Source organism: Cebidichthys violaceus, unplaced genomic scaffold (genome assembly GCF_023349555.1).
Source record: "Cebidichthys violaceus isolate CVI_PGR_0920_01 unplaced genomic scaffold, fCebVio1.0.p SCAF_9, whole genome shotgun sequence".
Taxonomy (NCBI): domain Eukaryota; kingdom Metazoa; phylum Chordata; class Actinopteri; order Perciformes; family Stichaeidae; genus Cebidichthys; species Cebidichthys violaceus.
The window spans coordinates 13772908-13793210 of NW_027176975.1; the positions used below are offsets into that span (position 1 = coordinate 13772908).

The 20303-nt window shown below is 41.2% G+C and overlaps 1 protein-coding gene across 3 annotated transcripts in view; it reads right to left on the reverse strand.

Annotated features, from left to right (window-relative positions):
• The window catches only part of lmx1bb (LIM homeobox transcription factor 1, beta b), a 54927-nt gene extending 35439 nt beyond the window's left edge, over nucleotides 1-19488 (reverse strand). The window contains exons 1-3 of one of the 3 annotated variants that reach the window (XM_068704226.1): nucleotides 19440-19488; nucleotides 9025-9147; nucleotides 8360-8546 (exon numbers count right to left, since the gene is read on the reverse strand). In XM_068704226.1, the coding sequence (XP_068560327.1) occupies nucleotides 8360-8546; nucleotides 9025-9094 (257 nt within the window). In that variant the 5' untranslated portion in view covers nucleotides 9095-9147; nucleotides 19440-19488. Of the gene's footprint in view, nucleotides 1-8359; nucleotides 8547-9024; nucleotides 9698-19439 lie in introns of those variants that run through there. The other 2 variants (XM_068704225.1, XM_068704224.1) reach the window with 2 other exon arrangements.
• Nucleotides 19489-20303: the final 815 nt, after the last annotated feature.

Here is a 20303-nt window from a genome sequence, read left to right on the forward strand (position 1 = left end):
TGAACTGGCCCCAGAGGCAGATTTTGTGCATAAATGATGTGCTATGAGGCCGTGAGGTTGAATCAAACAATCCTATCGGCTAGAGGAGAAAATTTAGATGAATGGAGCAAACAACTCAGCCTTCAAATGCAGCAACACATTTTTCTTATAAAGGCAACCGAATAGAAATTTCCATCTTGAGAGCACTACGAAATCACATACGCACAAAAAACATTTTGAAAAATCTTTATGTTTTATCCCCTTATCCATCCATTTCATAGACACCAGATCATTTTGCAGTGTTCATGATTCATGGAATTTCCAGAGAAACAGCTTTCTGGGAAACATTAATATCCAACCGGCAGAAGAAAAGGTAAAGGGAGAGGAGAAGGGATCGGGGGTGTGCAGCAGGGGGGTGAGGTACAGACGATCAGTATCAGCGCATGGTACCTGATGATAAAATGCCTCTTCTATTGCAACTCCTTCCAACCCCCTTGTGCACGGTTTCCTCTACTGTTAGCCACCGTTTTATGCAGAACATGATGTCTTTGTTACAGCTGTCCTAAGGGACACTAGTGGTGGGTGTCTGGATAAGAGTCCAAGATGGACAGTCATCTTCTCTCCACACAGACTTCTCTGTCATCACGGCTGCACTGCAGAGACTCCACATCTGCCTTGCCTTACACCGCTTAGCTCTGCTCTTACCAAGCCCCCCCATCATCTCTGCCTCCCTCCCACGTCTCCACTCCCCCATCAGGATCATCCAAATATTTCCCCTCGCTGCTTTTTGAAGCTTCCATGGGTCAAGCGACCTCATGCACAAATCACGCTGGCTTGCCGTGGGGGGGGGGTCAGAGAGGAGGAGAGTGACTGAGAGTCAGCTGCATAGAAACTCAATCTGCACTGTTTTCATACGGGGTTACTCTCCTTGCAAAGACAGCCATCACCAATCAGCGGTTGGTTCTAAACAGCGAGTTTAGGGAGCTCTCACTGTAGATGCCGGTCCTGGCAGCTGATTTCTACCATATTCCCCAGCCACGCCAGGGGGAAGAGGCGGAGAGTAAATTCAGAAAGCCTGACAGCCTGCAACGGTTTAACATGGGGGGTTAGTCCCAAATACATAGCTCTGGATTTATGTTGATGGATGGATAACCAAATCCATCTCATTGTTTGCAATAAAACATAGATGTTAGTTTTTACACTGGGACACCACACTTGCTATGGCGCTGAATTATGATCTGCCGAAAAAGAGACAAATTTCAGTCAGCCACCAGTTTTGGAGCTCACATCTTTTCAGATGCAAGGGAGAAAAATAATAAACTCAAATACACAAGGATAATAAAGGACTCAAGTCAGCTCTACAGTGTGTAGGCACAGGAGGTTCAATAACTAATGCAGAACTTTCATAAGCCCTCGAACCAGGCTGGTAAACAGGACAGACAGAGCGGGATGAGCCAGTGTGGACCTTCCCTCCCACCTGCAGGGCACACCAGCTCCGGGTGAGAGGAGATGCTGGGCAGGAATCTGCAAGTGCTGGTTAAAGTAATCACATTGGTTTCACTGCATCTGATCTGCAGTCTAACAGACTTCCAAACAGTTGAATGAGTAAATAAAGTGCCCCAGGGGACTCCCGCTGGAGATGGATTACCACAAGAGTGCACACACAAAAGGAGCTGAAGCCCCACAACCCGATGTGAGCCGCAGACAAAAGCCTAGCGTTGGACCTCGACCAGGGAACCGGCAAACTTTATTAATCTCATCCTAGACTGAACCTCCTGCTATTGCAACCCATGCACTCACAGACAGTCACATGCTCTGCTGTGAGCAGGTCACAAAATGACTGTGCATGTGTGGGCACATCTGCGATTGGACGCAGAAGTGGGTGAACATATGTGTTCGAACACAAGACGGTGTATTCATGATTGTGTGCATTTGCTTGAGCACACACTTCAACATACTGTAGATGCACAAATGTGTGCCTGTGTGCGCATGAGTGTGTATGCGTCCGCTCGAGTGCATAGACCACATAGGATGAGTCTCATGCTCACTTGGCTGTGGAGGCCGGGTCTGAAGGGCCGTGGCATTCGGCAGCCCCATCCCACCCCGGCCCCATTCTTCCCTATTTCTGGGTCCGACACAAATAAAAGGATTAGGAGCCCCCGTTTCCGTCAGACCCTCCATTGAAGACAAAGCTTCGAGCAGCTTAGTGTCACACTTAATGATAAAAGTGCAAATCTCTGTCAGTCACTTTGGGCAGGAATACCGGTATTTGGGGGCTAATCTCATTTGATGAAGATTAAAAGAGCTAGAAAAAAAAAGAAAGAAATGTGTATCTGTACAAAAATCTATAGTGCTGAAATTTAGACATGTAGCAACTAAGATGAGGTGCTGAACTATATCTTTAAAATACAGACGGACAGTAAATGTGAGGCAGAGGAGGGAGCTTAGATTAGAGACAAAGAAAGCAGCAGAGAGAGGAAGCAAGTGCCCACACACACACACACACACACACACACACACGTCCACACCCTCACAAAAACCTGGGGTATATGTAGACAAACACACTGCTCTGCCCATTCCCATGTAGAGCTAGAATGTGTGACGTGAGTGTGAGAGTAAGCCTTGGGCACACAACAGTCTGAATGCAGCACTTGCCACTATGATGCCAGTCCTCTCTAGTGTCTCTGTGAAAAGCCTACGTGTTGGAAAAACATTCCAGAGTGGGATCACATATACATAGTTGGGGCCAGCAGCGATACTGCGAGCCAGCAGCGGAGGCCGTGTCTCAATTTCTCATGCACGTTCGACCGGGCTGCCTGGAAGAAACAAGCGTGGGCTATTTCCAAACTACAGAAGCAGAATGAGACAAAGAAACATGAAATGTCATTAAAAATACAAGAAACAAGCAGAAATAATTCTGCAAATGTTACACTTTCACACACACCGTAAATTATATTTGAAATGAATAATTTCAGTGCAGCAAAAATCCAGCGGGTAAAGAATGCTCATTCTTCTGATTTAAACATGTAATCTGGCAAATTGAAATTGAAAACATTTGCTGAGTGTGTGTATTCCTCTGCTGGCTACTTTAAGAAAGCTATTACAGTATTTCACAGATTTAGCCAAAATCTAATTTGTAAATTGCATTTAATGGTTTGTGGTTGCTTTCCTTTTTGTTATGAAGAGTTGTCATGCTGTGAAAATAAACCTGAAGGCTCGTGGACTTGGAGCCAGTAATGAAAATCACTACATTGCCGAGCCGAGGGCTTTCTCTCCACCGTCACTGATTAGCATTCCCGATTGACTGACATGTCCCACTGGCTGCCTAACAGCCGGCTTTAGGAGATGAGGTTAAATTGTGGCTACCAACAAATTGCATGCTTGAGTTCCTCTGCACCCCTCTGCTATCATCCAGTGTAATGTGAGCACACCAGGCAGATCCCTCTGCAGATCCTTCTCCTCCCCTGCACTACAGCTCCCCCACACAAAGCCACAGAGACCTCTTTCCACATCCCTCGCCACCAGTCTGGCCTCTAAAGTGGTGATGGGCATTACCGTGGCTGAGCCTCTGTGGCTTCCCAGAGCATCCTGCAAAGTGCTTTGTGTTCCAGCTGCTGCTACATACACAGTCATACACACTAGTATACTTAAAGCTCCCCTACACACACACACACACACACACACACACACACACACACACACGCTCATACTGCTCCCACTCATTTCGACTAAAACACAGAAATGCCTATATAATAAAACCTTCATGAAATCCCCCGATTTCATAACATAATACTTGTACTTAAGATTTACTGACAGCCTCACAAAAACTATCAAGTGAATATAAACAGAAGGCTATTGAAGCTTGCATAGATGTAGCTGGTGTAAAATTTATAACAGCACAATCCATATATACAAGGGTTCATGTAAAACGATACGTTTAAATCAAATATTTATCACTCAAGAGCTATTTGTGGGAACCGGAAAGGACAAAAAACTGAGAATCCAAGTGGTAGCTAGTGATGCAAATAAATACCACTCCAACAGGTCCTTTAATGGGTCTAAATATGCTGGGGGGGGGGGGGGGGGGGGGGGGGGACAGTTAGCAAACCATGAGATGACAGATGATGCATCCTAGTATGCTGCTGGGACAGGCCGAGCCATGTTGACATAAAACCCAATACTTCCTTACAGAGGAACGGGGCCAGCTTCAGCTAGCTCCTTGCCGAGCACTAAAAACCCCAGCAAGCTGAAGCAATATTATCTGGCTTAGTGTTTCTAACATTAGATTTGTCTCTCTGTAGAGGTCCTTCTTTTATTTACCCAAGAGCAGTGACTAAAGACACATTTTTATCCTTTTTAGGGAGAATTAAAAAAAACAAAAACAAAGTATAACTGAAAGTTAGAATGGATTGCACAAAGAAACGTACACCCACATATCAGAGCTGCTCCTGAAATACTTTAGAAGAACTGAGGACAGTCTTTAATTAACTGCAAAACTACCCAGCTGGGTTGACAACACAAAGTACATCCTATTTTCTTTTTTTCTTTTTTCTTTTTTTTTTTGGGGTGTGCGTATGAGCATTCACAAAGTGCCAGGCCATGCGGGAGTGCCCTAGAGTGAGTAAAACACACACTCGGTGAGCTAACACAGAAACCCAGCCGTCAGCATCTATCCGGCACACACTGCTGCAGAGTCCCAAGCACAGCTAATTAAAAAACAACAATTTCACAGGAGGGCACTCCAAACATTTCTAAAAAAGCACCTCTCAGCACACCGGGGGATCGTCCAGCATACATGGGAGGTGAGACAGGTTCTGGGAGCTCTGCTTTTATGGCTTCATCACCGCTGTGTTTTTCTACTACTCATACTACCGTGACCTGAATTTAATTTTGCTTACGGCACGTGAATTTGAAAATTTGGAAAAATCTGCATGCTGATGTATCCAAAATAACATTTTGCAAGAAAGTAAAAGTTTACGGAGCAAGGAGAAGAAAAAAATTCCACGGTGAAATGCTAAGTTTAAAGATCATCAGGACCCAAACGTAGACTGCGTGGTGTAAAATACAGTTCAGTTAATGTTATGTTTTGTAGATGGAGCCCATGGCAGTTTCTAACAAGTCAGTCCATTACAGGGGTGTTGTCCAACACTTTGGTCAAGTGATAGGCCTTATTACATGGCTCCTTTCAAAGCATCTGCTTGGTTAGAGGAAAGGTCTCCCTGGGGAAAAGATCTCCCTCTTCCTAATGATGTATAATTGACCTCCAAACACCAGGGCACAACAAACTCTCTCGAGGTGGTGTAATTCCACTCTACCTTTTACATACCGCCCGTCTCGTTCAAGCTTGTTCCTCCTCTGCGGCTATGGCTCCCGTCCAACTGACAGCTCTGCCTTTTTGCTTTCAATTCTATCAAACTTCTTCTGAAAAATTCTTGCAAAAGGCAGCGCTATACTACTGTATTTCTCCTCCTCTGACATATATTGAATTATACCCCCCCCCACCTCTGGAAAATAAGCATGACAATCTGTACGTGTGAGGTTGTTTTGGAATCTGAATCTTAAAGCCATCAAAAATATTCCTAATTTACAATTTTTGTATCAAGACAGGGACGATAAATACAGGGCAGCTGCTTGGCATAAAAACAGGCCGATATAATCCAATCTTGTTACTATATAATTGCACTATATGGAGCAAGATGTGTTGAACTGTGTTGGTGGGAGTTTTAATAACACAGTACACAATTGTTTTCCCCCGTCTGCACTTAAACCTGTTCCAAAGGTGCAAAAATAAGACTGCTTGCCAATTCCTTGATTTATTATAGCTAGTGAGAGCTGATTACGGGGCATGAATCAGTTGCTATAGGAATGTAATTAGGCACGAAGACCTCTGTAAGGCAAGGAGCTCTCTACACAGCCCAAAGCAGTTTGTGGGCTGACAAATGCTTCTTAAATGGGTGTCATAAAAGTCAAAAAGGTGCCAATTACATCTTTAAGTATCCCATCAATGCAAATAGAATAAACAAAAAAGGGATACTTCTGTCTATGTGATGAGGGACCCTCCAGCTAGCATTTAACCTGGGAGGGGTAAAAAAAAAAAAAAAAAAAAAAGATAAGTGGGGGAAGGAGGGTGAAGAATTAAAAGATGTGATGAATAACAGTGTGTGAGAGCAGGACGTTGCCCAGCAGGTTGCTGTGTTTGGCTGGGGTGAGCAGACTTGCCACACAAGCTCACAGCATTCAGAGAAACGGGAGAAATGGTCAGCTGTGCACCAAATATGGTGCTTCAAAGGCACATTGCAAACTCAATGCCAGGAAAGAGTATCATTTGGAAGCAAAAGAGATCTGTCTGTGTATGTTTATGTCTGTCTTCTTCTCCTTACACACACCCAAAAAAAAAAAAAAATACAAATGGAGAGCTATATAACAGGCATGAGAAAGAGATCCTTCTCCCTGCCGGACAGTCTCAGCTTGCAGCCACCTCTGAGCCGTGACGCCGTGGCTCTGGTCTGGTATCCCAGAGTTACTGCTATGAATTTTCCATTGTTATCAGGCGACTACACTGCCGTCACAAAGCTGGATGAATGGCACGCATGGCTATAGATGTAACTCTTTGTTGCTTGCAAGGTATCTAGCAGAGAGCCATAATGTCCTGGTAATCGAAGTAGAATTGTTAAAAAGGCCGGACACAAAAAGCTGAAAATGTAGTGACAAGCATGAAAAGCGCTCATGCGATGAGAAACACAGGGCACCCCGGGGTCCTCACAGGCCAAACAGCATTGTTGTTACTTCTGTTATTTAGCCTCAATATTTGTGTCACTATATCTGCCATCGCTGCTGATTTTATGTGATAATTTTCTAATTCAATTTACTAATTTATCCTACTCCATGGCTAATGGCTGCCATGCTACTGCCTGTCACAGGCCCAATATAAATATGTATTGTAATTACCTATAAAGCAAAAAGCACAAGGGGGCAATTCCTAAATTATTTCAATTTATCTATAATTACTGGAATTATTATTTTAGTGGCTGTAATATTAATAATTATGTTTGCTATGTATTGTGTTGCTGTGAATTTGACAGAATAAAGGATCAAATTAACAATCTGGATTTAATCACAGTGGTCTACTGTTTTAATAAAACTCCAGCATTTAAACCCAAAATGAATTCGATTTCTTTCTTTTTTTTAAAATGTGAAACTTGCAATTTAACACTGGATAATTTAACACTACATTTTTAATGGCTTTAAAATTGTGTGCGTGTGTTTGTGTATACTTGAGTCACGGGTGCGCAAATGCTGAAACTTCTAATTATGAACTTACTTACTAAATCTACATTAGGGCATTTAGCTTGCAGGTAGTAACTGACATAAAAAGCGCAAGTTGTTTTTCATTACGTTAAATTGTTGCCATGTCTCATATACCGCATGCAAAAAACACGTCATATAAATAGCCTGAAATTAAATAAAAAATAGGATTACATTAAATTAAAAACACGACTGATTGGTAACGTAAAATAAATAAAAACAACATTTTAAAAATAATATTTAAGGAAAATCGAGGCATCAGACTGACAGAAAAAGTGAATTTGGGACGATCGGAAAATACATCTACAGTGCGTGTTGGATTCACACTCAATAAAGAAACCTACAGAAATTATATTTTCCATATTTTGAATGAATCTGAAGCGGCTGATGCGGACGTGGAAATGCCACATGATGCAACCAGGAAATACCTGACAAGAAAGCAGAATAAAAACCCGAGACTGACTGCTCGCCTGCACATTCTCGGGCCTGCGTTGGATCACATCAGTTTTGTTAGAAATGCGCTCGTTCCGCACACACAAATGTGGAAACACCGTGGGCCACCGTGACAATAGGAAAACCATATATGACAATAATATATGACCGCGAATGCCGAGCGTCCACCAGCCAGTGTGAACACTCTGCTGCGGACATTTCCATATCTCACTCATAATTCAAAATGTTTGAGCGAGGTAAAAAAAAAGCTCTGATTTAATTCCACTTGCTCGTGTTGATTTTATAATGCGGCCGCAAGCAGGTCGTTTGAACTCCGGCAGAGCAAGCAATGACAACTGTTTAATACATATTCATGTTGATAGCTATGTTTGTTAAATCTTATAGAATTCATATATAACTTCATATTAGCACTGTGACTGGCACACACACACACACACACACACACACACACACACACACACACACACACACACACACACACACACACGGCCTCCTGGCCAACCAAAATCATCACGGTGTCTTTTTCTTCTTCTTCTTCTTTTAAACCATTGAAGCAATTTGAAGAAACGCAGAGAAAAAGGGGGAGAGCAGAGCTTTTTTTTTCTCAGAGGATTGTGCTTACTGTTGGTAGTCGTGTTTGCAGTAAAGTTTCCTTTCTCTGAAGTAACAGCTGGTGGTGAGGGGCTGTTGACACACGGTGCATTGCAAACACTCCTCGTGCCACGAGGAATCGTTGACTCTCATCAGGAAGCGGTCGGAGATGGGACGCTGGCATCCTTCACACACGGAGGGATGATGACAGTCAGTCCCTGGAAAACACGGCAGAGGAGTTGGGGCCCGTCAGAAAAGAGAGAAGGCCTGAGTCAAGAGCTGTAATGTTTGATTAATAAATTAAGCCAATTATTGCCAGTATAAATAAATCAATTGACGTGTATGTTTTTAATCAAATAAGAGAAGTATGTTTAAAAGGATGTAATGTAATATTTATTCTACAATAAGGGTTGCAGATGACAAACAGCTTCCACAAGTCTGAGTCGCACGTGATGGGTTTCCTTCACAATTAGATTGAAATAAAACTAGATTTTTCATTATTATCTGTATTTTTTTTTAATCCTGTTTTATTCATAAATATGAACTTTTAATGATCGTAAGCAAAACAGCAGTGTGCATGCACAGTATAGGCTAATGGCACCTAGACCGGAATGACAGGGTTGTGTTTGACCTGTGCATGTAGTTCAAAGTGATTCGCTGAGGTTTGTTTTAGGGTAAAAGAAGAAGAAGACTCACCGAGCATGACTCCGAGCGTGGCTTGTCCCGATCGCAGGGGATGGTCTTCGATTTTTATGCCGTCCAGCATGATGCACGTCTCGGACTGTGCTCCCGTGGAGAGGCGCTCCAGTGACACCAGACCTGTTGCAATATCCATAAGAATACGGTCAAACTCGAACAAGAGAATCCCGGGCACACACAGCTGTCTGGAGGCAGAGCGAGGACGAGGCTGGGACCTGTTGAGAGCGCTCGAGTTCCGCTTGACACACAGCCTGCAGCTCGGAGGAGGAAAAAAAAAAAAAAAAAAGAAAAGAATGCGCTGAGATGGAACGCAAAAAAAGCTCGACTCTGATGCTCGCAATAGTTAAACGGCAGAGGCAAGTGTAAACCGGCTACACATATCCCCCGATGCGTCAGGAGAAGCGTGGAGAGACAGAAAGGAGACAATAAACGTGGAGAAAAAAAGACTCTCTCAACAGTCACCTGTTATGATTTGAGGACTGAGGAAGCTTTAACTTCTCGTCCTCGAGCCGACGGGAGAAAGCTGGTTGATTTCTTCACGGAATAACAGTTTTGTTAAAAGGTGGCAAAAAAAGGAAGCGACACAACTTGACAACAAATCCAAAAATAGGAGGGTGTATGTATGTATATGTCCCGGCAGTAACTCTTAGGAAGCAGCAGAGACGGTTGGCTGGTTGTGCCCCTGTCGCTGCAAAAGTCTGAGATCGAGATTGAAGCGAGTGGATCCTCCCACTCTTGCATGCATGGCTACACTTTTTTCATTCCTCCATTCACTGCCGTTGGGATGCTATTGGAGAGGAGTACAGTGCACTGCACACTGTCCACTAAGCAACAATGCAATGGCATAATAACAATAACAATAATAATAATAACCCATAACCCTATGTATAGACGACTATTATTACTACTAATAATAACAACAGATAATAATACACTATAAGTTAATCATTAGGCGTATTATGTCACGGTCTTACTGAGAAAATGATACATTCTATGTTATCATTTAGCAACATCTTGAAGTGAGAGAATAAACATGATTTATTCATCATGAATTAATATTTATATTTCCGTCAGTATCTGAAAAATACCGATCAGCATCACATGCCTTCCTTGCTCCTTTGTGTATTGTTTCCAGTTGAAGCTGCTGTCCCCTTTCAGCTGATGCACCTGGCGATCAGTGGTGATAACAGCGGTTTGTCCAGCACCACAAACCATGCCTATCCATCTCTGGGTCAGGGAGAAGCCCCGATAATAATAATAATAGTAATAATATAATAATACAGGCCTGTCCTGTAACTATTTTGCAGGGACACAGCAGCTATATATTTTAATGAGCCCTCGTGTCAAACCCAATCTGAATACTTAAAAATCCCAAAACAACAATGAGCGTTATTTTAAAATTATATATCTATATTATAATTAATGAGAGATCAGTACATGTATTTAAGGTGTTATCAAGACGTTTGCAAAGGTCCTAGAGGGTGTTAAATTGAGGCCTGTCTGAAATTGCAGAGCTGCTAAAGGGATTGTGCGCTGCTACTCATGACACGCTGCATGAGAGGCTCATTGTTATCAAGTTCTTTAAATAAGCTATAGCCACAGACACAGGCAGGGAAACGCACTGAGGACCGGACACAAGGGACACACGTCTTAAGGAGCCGTATTGTAAAGCAGTGTTGCTATAGCTATGATCAGATAAGCTCGTGGCAGCCTTCATTTTAATCTTAATAAAAAATAACTACCTGCTGCTTAATTGTATGAAGACATGAAGAGAGTATGACTGACACGACAGCAACGGTGGTAATACTATTTATTATGACAATAAGTTGAGATAATCTTCAGGAAAGAAATCTGTCATATATTTCCAATTACGTATTATATTGAAAGGAATAAAGGAAGGAAACACATTTTTCTGCACATCTCTGCGCAGCGTTTACCTCCCATCCAAAAGCCTAGCTGTTGTTTTTGATGTCTTTTGTGGAGCATCAAGGCGATGACCTGTAGCCCAGTTTAGAAACAGAGAGCGGACTGTTGGCGTTGCCCTCTGCCGTTCACTGAGAGAACAGCTGAAGGTATCGAAAAGATCCAGAGGAGCAGAACACAGAAACGAAATGAGTGTTTTCACCTATTGTCACTTTTTTTTAAAATTATAACGCAGGAACATTTAAAGCTCAAATAAATATAATATGAATATTGAGTATATATTTGTCAGTGAATGACACGTGTAGTACACTTACTCTGTTAAAACCAGAATCAGTCCGTATACCTGCTGCCAGTCATGAAGTCATCCACCCCTGGCTGGCTTAGCTGTTTTTGTTTTCTTCTATTTGAGGCACTTCTATCAGCATGGGGTCAATTACCTCCGCCTCACACACAATTGGATTATCTTACCACTAAGAAGCATTACGAGCTGAGTGCTATACAATATAATCAATACATTTTTAAAAACATATAGGCTAATATATCACGTGTAACGTCCCCCTCCCCCTGCGTCCATTCAGCCGCTAGCCTATCGGCCAGGTCACTTGTGTGTATGAGGACATCAAACATTCATTCAATAAATCAATCCGCCAACTTTTAGCCGGCGGTGTTTTAATGAGCCTCTACATGACGAGCCCTCCCTCGCCTGCCGCTATAAGGCAGGAAGAAGAAGAAGAAGAAAAAACCCGTTGCAGCAGGTGTGCAGTACATACAGCAAGCAATGGTCTCCTTAAGTTAAGCAATTTACTTTAAAGTAACCAGAACTGTTGCATCCATCGGAAAGGTAAGAGACCATTATAATGCGCCTTTATAGTAGCGCACATTCTTGCAGGCTGCTGTGATTTCGATTAGTTTTCACGGTGAGTGTATAATGACTCTGAATATGAAAATAAATTAGGTTTGAATGCAGAAGAAGAGCAATATGATTTTCTACTGAAATGTTTGAGGGAGAGAGTTAAATTTTTTTTGCGGAAACATACGAACAGTTTTGCCTGTAAAATTGTCTGATTTCTTACAATAAGAGAGACAGAAAGTTTGGGTGAAAGTGCGCTAAAAAAACGAAAATAAATCTACCACCATGCATTCATCAGTATTACGGCTATTTAAAATAACGTGTCTTTATAAATGAATGTAGGCCTGTCCTGAAAAGATACATAATTACCAGAGTGGAACAAAACTGACACTTGATACATTAAACGCAGCAAATTGTTTCATGACTTCGTTACATTTCAATCTAATCCAAAGAAACGCATCCATCAAATCAAAATATATGTATAAACATATCGACCATTGTCTACTTTAATTACATTAACATCACGCTGTTTATAAGCCACGCAGGATCCATTAATTTTCCAACCCAGAGAATAACTCACACATCTCACACTGAGTCAGGCCTCAAACTCGCCCGGAGGCTATAATCAACGTATTGCAAAAATCACAGAAAATATGAATCCTGAACTTAAAGCCATAACATATTAAAATATGAATATGTGGACTGTAATAAAAGCTACATTCATATAATTATTTTTTGCTTCAACTGAAATGAGAGCACATCAATTTTGCCCAAAAACAACGCGCAAAGATAAGCCTTTTAAAAATAAAATACCTGAGTGGAAATGAGAAGAACCGTTCAAATCCTCAAAGGAAAAACTCAGCAAACCAAAGATATAATGGCTCCCTAAATTGCATGGCTAGAGGACTTTGATAGTTAACACACTTTGATCTTTTAATGAGTGTTTCCAAGCTCTACATGATGCTTGTTTTTTGTTTTTGTAAAAAGCTTGAATGAAAGAAAAAAGAAAAACAGGCTTCTTTAATTTGTTTGCCGAGTGCTTGAGCATCTTAAACCAGACTGACACTGATGTGCAGCAGCAGCAGCAGCAGCAGCAGCAGCAGCAGCAGCACCGTTTCTCATGCTTAATACGTTCAAGGAACCGGGGGAAATGCTGTTTGTCCTTCTTCGTTTAGCCCGCATACATGGACGTCTGAGAGAAATCATTACTGTGGCTGTAAAAAGGTTTCCAACGGCAGAGCGCGTCGACTCAACGGAGCCGCTGACCGGTCGTGGATCAGCAGTGACGCTCACTGAAGGTTTGCACTTCGGCAATTTGCAAATAATCAATTGTAATTTGACCGATTTATTTTTCTTTCGAAACTTTTGTTTCCCACCGTTTTCTTTTAGTTGCCTTCTTTCCTTAACCAGTGAATACTGTTACCCTGTGATTTCACACAGTAGGCAAACAGGCGGCGGTGCACTGCTGTAATAACAAACAGGGGATGAGATGCAGGGCCCTCAGGCCTAAGGGCCCTGAATACTAAAGTAGCATAAAACAACTGGTTTGGATTTTTAATTCAAGTCACAAATAGAGTCCATCTAATTTTGTAATTTTTTTTAATATTTCCTATAAGCATTATTTATTCATTTGAGTTTGCTTAAATTCGCAGATGCACACAAGATAAACAGTGTCGTTTTTTTTCATCACATCCCCTTCTTCCCACTCAGACACATATTTCTGCTTGTATTCGCCTGAACCACATGGCAAAAAAAATGATACTGCAGGATAATCCCGACTCCCCCAGGATTTAGCCAAAGTATAATACAGCACTGTCAACCCATGGCTAGATTTGTTTATGTTATGATTTATTGGATTCAGCTCTTTCTTTTTTTTCTTTTCCACTGACAAATTTATTGAGTTCTTGACAGATGGCCTGATAGAGCCCTGTGTGACAGCAAGCTGACCTACAAGTTTGAAATGTGAGACTGAGAACTGTTTACCTGCATTTGTGTAGTTTGTTAAGAAACTGAGCTGTAATTCAATTAACATGAGATCTAATAATATAGCCCCAAAAACTAGTGATAGACTACAGATGATTCGAATACAAATGCTTAGACCTGTAATACTACTAATTTGATCGCTATGCAAGTTTTAAAAAGTATGACAAAACAATGATATAAAGATGAAAACCATAATGCATGTGATTATTTAAACAGATAGATACATAAATATATATTTGTAATCATTCAAATAATGTAATGAATAAAAGGTGCAGTTTTGTTTCTATCTTTTGAGGACATCATTTTGATTAGTTGAATTATGATTACATATGAAAAACAGGGAAATACCTAAATAATACCAAAGTATCTGATGTAAATCTTACTGTTTAAAGTCCTCCATCTACTCTCTGTTAAATCTACTTACATATATTTCAGGATTATGTTTTTGACATTCAAAAAAATCCCTCCAAGTGATTTTGCACTTTTAATATGATAAAAAAGACAATAGAATAATAATTATAACCATTTAATTAAAATCTGGAGAAAGGGAAACTGGATTTTTGTTAAATGTATTCATATTTCTTGTGAATTTTGGTAAAGATCACTAGTTTAAATCATCATTCTGAGCTACAAACCACACTGTGGTGTCACCTGATGACAGTGATCCAGGATGCAGTCAGATTTATGCATCTGGTCCCCTGACTCAGTCTAAACACATATTAGTTCTCAGTTGTATGCTGATATTACCCGAAACACCCGAAACCCTCTATCTGAATTACAACATCACCCCCTGCTGGAAGAAACCAGGCAGTACAACGTGCTCTGCTCCTCCACAGCAAAACCTATAACTTAAAAATACATATCTGAAGAAATACTTATCTGAAATAATGTGAAACAGAGAAAGGAGAAGTACATGATGTAAATATAGGAATCAAACAAAATCAGCATTACTCTATCATTTGAAGTCACATACAATTACATGCTATTATTGTTTGTTAAAATTTCAATGAAGTACACAATACTGAATTTGTGTTTAGTAAAGTAAAAGTAAAGCATTATTTAAAGAATACTTAAAAAAATTACAAGCAGCACATATGTTTTCTTAGATTCATTTTCTCATTTATTTCCTCTGTAAAGCTTTTTGATAAGAATAATAAAAACACCATATCTGGCATTTCAGGCACTGACATGTATATGCTGTAAAATTTCAAAGATATAAGTCAACATTGTTTCACTAAAAACATGTATCTATGATACATATTTAATCATTAGGTATGCAAACATTTTTATTTTCAAACCCATTAATTTCAATTTTCTGAATCTGAAATGCAAAGATATACTTGACCCCAAAGTGTGATATTATATATAATACTTTGAAAGGTTTTGAATGTATGTTTTCATTATAGTATGTGTATTTAGTTAGTTTAGTTATTTGTTCTTCTCTATACTGATTATTTGTCAACCATCTTTACCATGGTATTATTCTTGTGATGAGTTAGTTGCACTTTTTTTGTTCTGTGAGAAAAGAAACAAAGTACACATTACAAAATAGCATGAAATATACATATTGGTTTGTTTCTTTGTTTTTTTGTTTGTAGTTGAAAACATGGTTTTAATCACATTCAGTATAATTTTACGACAATAACGTAAAATGACTTCTCACTGTTGGTTCAGAGCATCAATGACCACCATCTTTGGAGAATAATATACTTCAGAAAAATACAAATTATTACAGGATAAACATACATCAACAAAATATATACTTGAATTATTTTTCATTTCATTAATTTAGTCAAAAAAATTACATCACAAATTAAATTTTAAAAGTATCACGGCCCATGTTTTTTAACATTTCCATTTTCAAAATGTTCTTTCATAATTAATTTGCTATAATTTGCAGTGAACTACATTAATTCAAGTCCCCCCCCCCACCACACAAACACGCACACACAGTTTTTTGTGGTTAAGTCATAGTAACTAGATGTAATTAGATGAGGTACTTTCCGAATTGTTCCGTGCAATAATAATAAAAAACAAAACTCAAATGGTTTGAATACTTTTCTTTTTCCAAAGGATTATCTTCAGAACATTTACAAAAAGTTGTTCAAAGATGGATCGCAGATGGTAATGGATGATGCATTATGAAACCCAGCAATAATAAAATCTGTTTATTCTGTGATGTGGGGATCTCCCGTTCCCTTCTGTTTCACTTCACGCACAGGCGATGGTCAAACAAGTCTGCATGTGAGCTTAAGCTGTTCAGACACATGAGGAACAACTTACTGCATGGGAATTTTAAACTAAATTAAACCATGGTCTCCAAATGTCACACACCCACATGTATTAGTGACTTTGTTTAACTCTAGATGAGAGCCCTAAACAATATTAAATCTTTCTCCAACAAGGACCATTAAATATCCCTCACAGAGGTGCTGAGTGGAGGAGCGACACGGAAACAAAACAATGGTTTGCCCTTTGAGAAAAGGCTTTCAAAAATGTGGAAAACTCTGGCTCTTGTATATATAAACAACTGATATTACACCGTCATGTCACAGCGGGATACGTGGCATTTGCAGTTACACGACTGTTTTCATCATTAGCAGAAGTGCCTCAGCTCAGGCAAGATTTGCAGTGGCTTTCATCAGATGATCATGTTATTCAGTGGATTTGTCTTTTATTTTGCAAAAATAATGTTTCCTCTGACACAAAAAAAGTGGAGGCTGCAGGAGGCCAGGAGCATGATTTTAGGATGTGTGCCATTAACAACAAGCGTAGGCCTTCGCTATCCGCTCCTTATGTGGAATGCATAAATTCTGTGCCTGCTGAATAAATTGCATGTGCTCGCAGAGTTTGTGGCTGAAGTAGTGAAAGATATTTGAAATACATCTACAAGTACAACAAAATGACAAGTAAGAAATCAATGAAAATACGCAGCAATAAAAAAATACTTACAATCAAACATCTGCATTTGTGTGATTTATCTTTCTTTGTCTCAACCAAACACGCTGGATGTGTTTTCTGTGTACTGAATGCGAGTGTATGGACACATGATTGTGGGTGTGTCATTAATGGGCTGCACTTCAGAGAAAAAGGTAGAAATCCAGCCAGATGTTTTGCAGCTGGGTGGATCTGGTAGTGAAGATCTAGACAGCATCTGTCACAGGCGAACCTTTTTTAATCTGTCCTGAACATTAGGCAGAGAGCACTAAAACCCATCACCGGCCGCATGTGCTGCTCAGCTCACAATGTGCTAACCACCGGCTCTGTAGTTTGGCCCCCGAGAAAGTTCAAAATGAATAACCAAAAAAATCTTATATTCATCAAGCTGAGTAATAGAGAGGCAAGTTAAATATATTCCTCTACATTTCCTCTAAACGCCTCTCCTTTAAGCAGAGTGTAGCTGCTAAACTTTTAGAAATCAAAACAAGAGGCTAACAGGCTAACTGAAGCTATTAAGGCAGAGTGCCTGAGGCTAAAGGCCAGCGCTTTGAACTAGAGGTCCAGCCGAGCTTAGTGAGGTCAAGATCTGTCACACAGCAAGCAGAACTAACCTCACAATGTGCTGGATGGACATTTTCTTCAAAGAACTTCAGTTGTGCATTAAAACGAAAGTAACACCTACGTATTGCAGCTGTGATATCCACTCCCATTTACATTATAGCTTCTATCAATCATTTTAAAGAGTAAATAGGTTCAGAAGACTTTGTCTGAGAAAAAAATCATAAACCTGCTCACAGCTACCCTTGAGAACCACTTTATAATTAGCTATAGCTATTGCTGCTTCCACAAGATATTCCTGAAAATCAAGACAAATATATATCTAGAGTTGCTATAAAACTGCATTTTAGAGCTACGTAGGATGTGTTTAGCTAACACACTTAGTTTGGGAACTGTGGGAATCGCTCCAAGCTGACCTTGATGGTCTCTAGATATTCCCTTCCTGGGTTCATGTGCCTAGTTACCAGTTGGTCAACCTTGTGCCCTGTGAACTGACCCTGTCCTCCCTCCGAGGTTTGCAAGGAAAAGAAACCCAATTCTCCGGGGAGCGCTCCGACTAACAAGAAAACTGCTGGCCCGAATCTCTCAGAAGTGCTGTGTTTTCCCACTGGACCACTTTCAGCTTAATAAACATCTTAACTAGCCAGAGGTCCCACGGGAGCTGCTGGGAAATCCTCTGGGCAGCCAGAGCTCAGGAGCTGGCCCTTTATTGCATCCAGGTGGCTGTTAAAGAAATGCTGGCCAGCCCTAAATGTCCAATAAAATGCAAGTGGCACCTTCAGGGGTGGACCGGGTCAGTGCACCTGTCTGTGGACGAAAGCTCCCTTCGCTCCCCCTTGTCCAAACGGTTTGATGTCAAACTCTACCCTATGTTGTGCCACAACCATGCCCATAGAGGGACCCGGCACAAAGGCCCAAGGGGTCAGGGGGCAACTGGGCCAGAGCCAAAACAATCACATAGAAATGCAAACCACCTACAAAGAGATGCAAACAACCAAAATGATATATGTATATATTTGTTTTAAATAGATGCGAAACAACCCCAAAGAGATATAAAACAACTAAAAAGAGATGCAAAGAGACACAAATCTGCTGCATTGGAAGACAAAATGACTCAAAAGAGATACAAAGCAACTTCAAAGAGACACAATATGACCACAAAGAGATGCAAAACAACCTCAAAGAAACAAGCTGACAACAAAGAGAAGCAAAAAGACCACAGAAAACTGTAGCAAAATGTCCACAAACACAGAAGACACACACAATGACTGCAAAGAGACAAAAAACAACTACAGAGATACACAGAACAACAAGCAGCATATCAGCATTGTTTGTAGTTGTTTTGTGTCTCTTTCAGTCGGGGTGGCTTGCTCCTATGTAGGCAGGCTGGGGGGCTTTTACATGTCTGTTCCCAGGGGCCCATTTGGCTCATAATTCATCCATGGCCATGCCAGCCACATGTCATCTCATATCCTTTAAAATAAATACAGAAGTCAAAGTCTTATTTCTTTTTGGCACAATATCCCCAGCAGATTAATTAAAATGTGTTATCCTGTTGTATTAATGCACAACTAACTGGTGCATTAGGGGTATGCTGATCACTTCCCATTTGTTTACAACTGCATCACACGTATGTGAACAGTGGCAGCAGCCCCCCTTCATCTGTCCAGCCTGGTCTCTGTCCAAAGGGAGAGTTAATTGTCGCCCAGGTTGTGGCGAGACCTGGACGGTGTATTGGGCCTTTGATCTGACTTGAAAGGAGTTAATTGATTTCTGTGTTACGGGGCAGTTTTAGGCGGATGAAAAAAAAGAGATGCTTGCTGGTCATTTCACATGTGGAGAAATATCTGAGAGAGAAAGAGAGAGAGAGAGCGCGAGGGAGGGAGGGGATGAAGAGAGAGATCACCTCACACCCGACTCCATCCTTGCTCAATTACAATAATTTGACTCACATGGGCTGGCCGCTGTGGCGCAGAGAGAGAGAGAGAGAGAGAGAGAGAGAGAGAGAGAGAGAGAGAGAGAGAGAGAGAGAGAGACAGAGACAGAGACAGAGACAGAGAGAGAGAGAGAGAGAGAGAGAGAGAGAGAGAGAGAGAGAGAGAGAGAGCCGCTGTGTGGGAGAGAGGGGATCCCTGCTCTGGGAGATCACTCATCTTACCTCTAGCTGAGGTACAGAAAGACAGATTTGATGTGAGCCTCCCCTCGGAGTGCAGCCTGGGGGCTTGTTAAGGTGGCAGGTATGGAGAAGACCACACATCCAACCTCCGGCTTTAAATCTCAATGGGGCATTCCAAAATGTGATGACGTCAACATGGAATGAAGAGACAGGACTGCTGGAGGTAACTGGTAAATGGCAGAGAAAGTGTTTTAACTTTGATACAACTTGTGTGTCTCTGCTTCTTTGAATAATTATTCTTCTTACAAAGCTTTTCCTGTTTAAGGTCATGGAAGGTTCAGTCTGTCCCAGCATGCACTGGGGCTGAAGGAATCACATTAGGATCACAATTCCTATGCTTCCTGTTTTTTCTTGTTATGAAAATACAAAGAACGTGAACATTAGGCTTTACATCTTCCATCAGTGTGATTTGCTACACAACCTGCCTGTGAGTCTGTTCACCATGGGTCCAGGTCTGGTCTGGACCTGCTTTGACAGGTTTCCTGCCTTCACTCCTTCACCTCTCTCCGTCTCTGGTCACCCCTGCTCAGGGGGAAACAGGGCTGTCAGAGGGAGAGTGGCAGGCTAAGCCTGTCTTAACACAGCACCTCAAACCACCTCATAAATACAGGCTTCCTTTTCCAATTTCCAAGCGGCCCATCCACCTCTGTCTACATGCTTACACACTGCTCCATGTCATGCGCCGGGGTGTGAGTTTAAAAATGACCACGGGACATCTGGCCGACTCACAGAGGGTGGGGCTTTGATGTGTTACTCTGCATTGCAGCACGACTTCAACTGAGCAGCCCAGCAGCGAGGAGCGTAAAGTGGGCCTGGTAGGTTAGAGATAGCAAGGGAGTTTAAAAG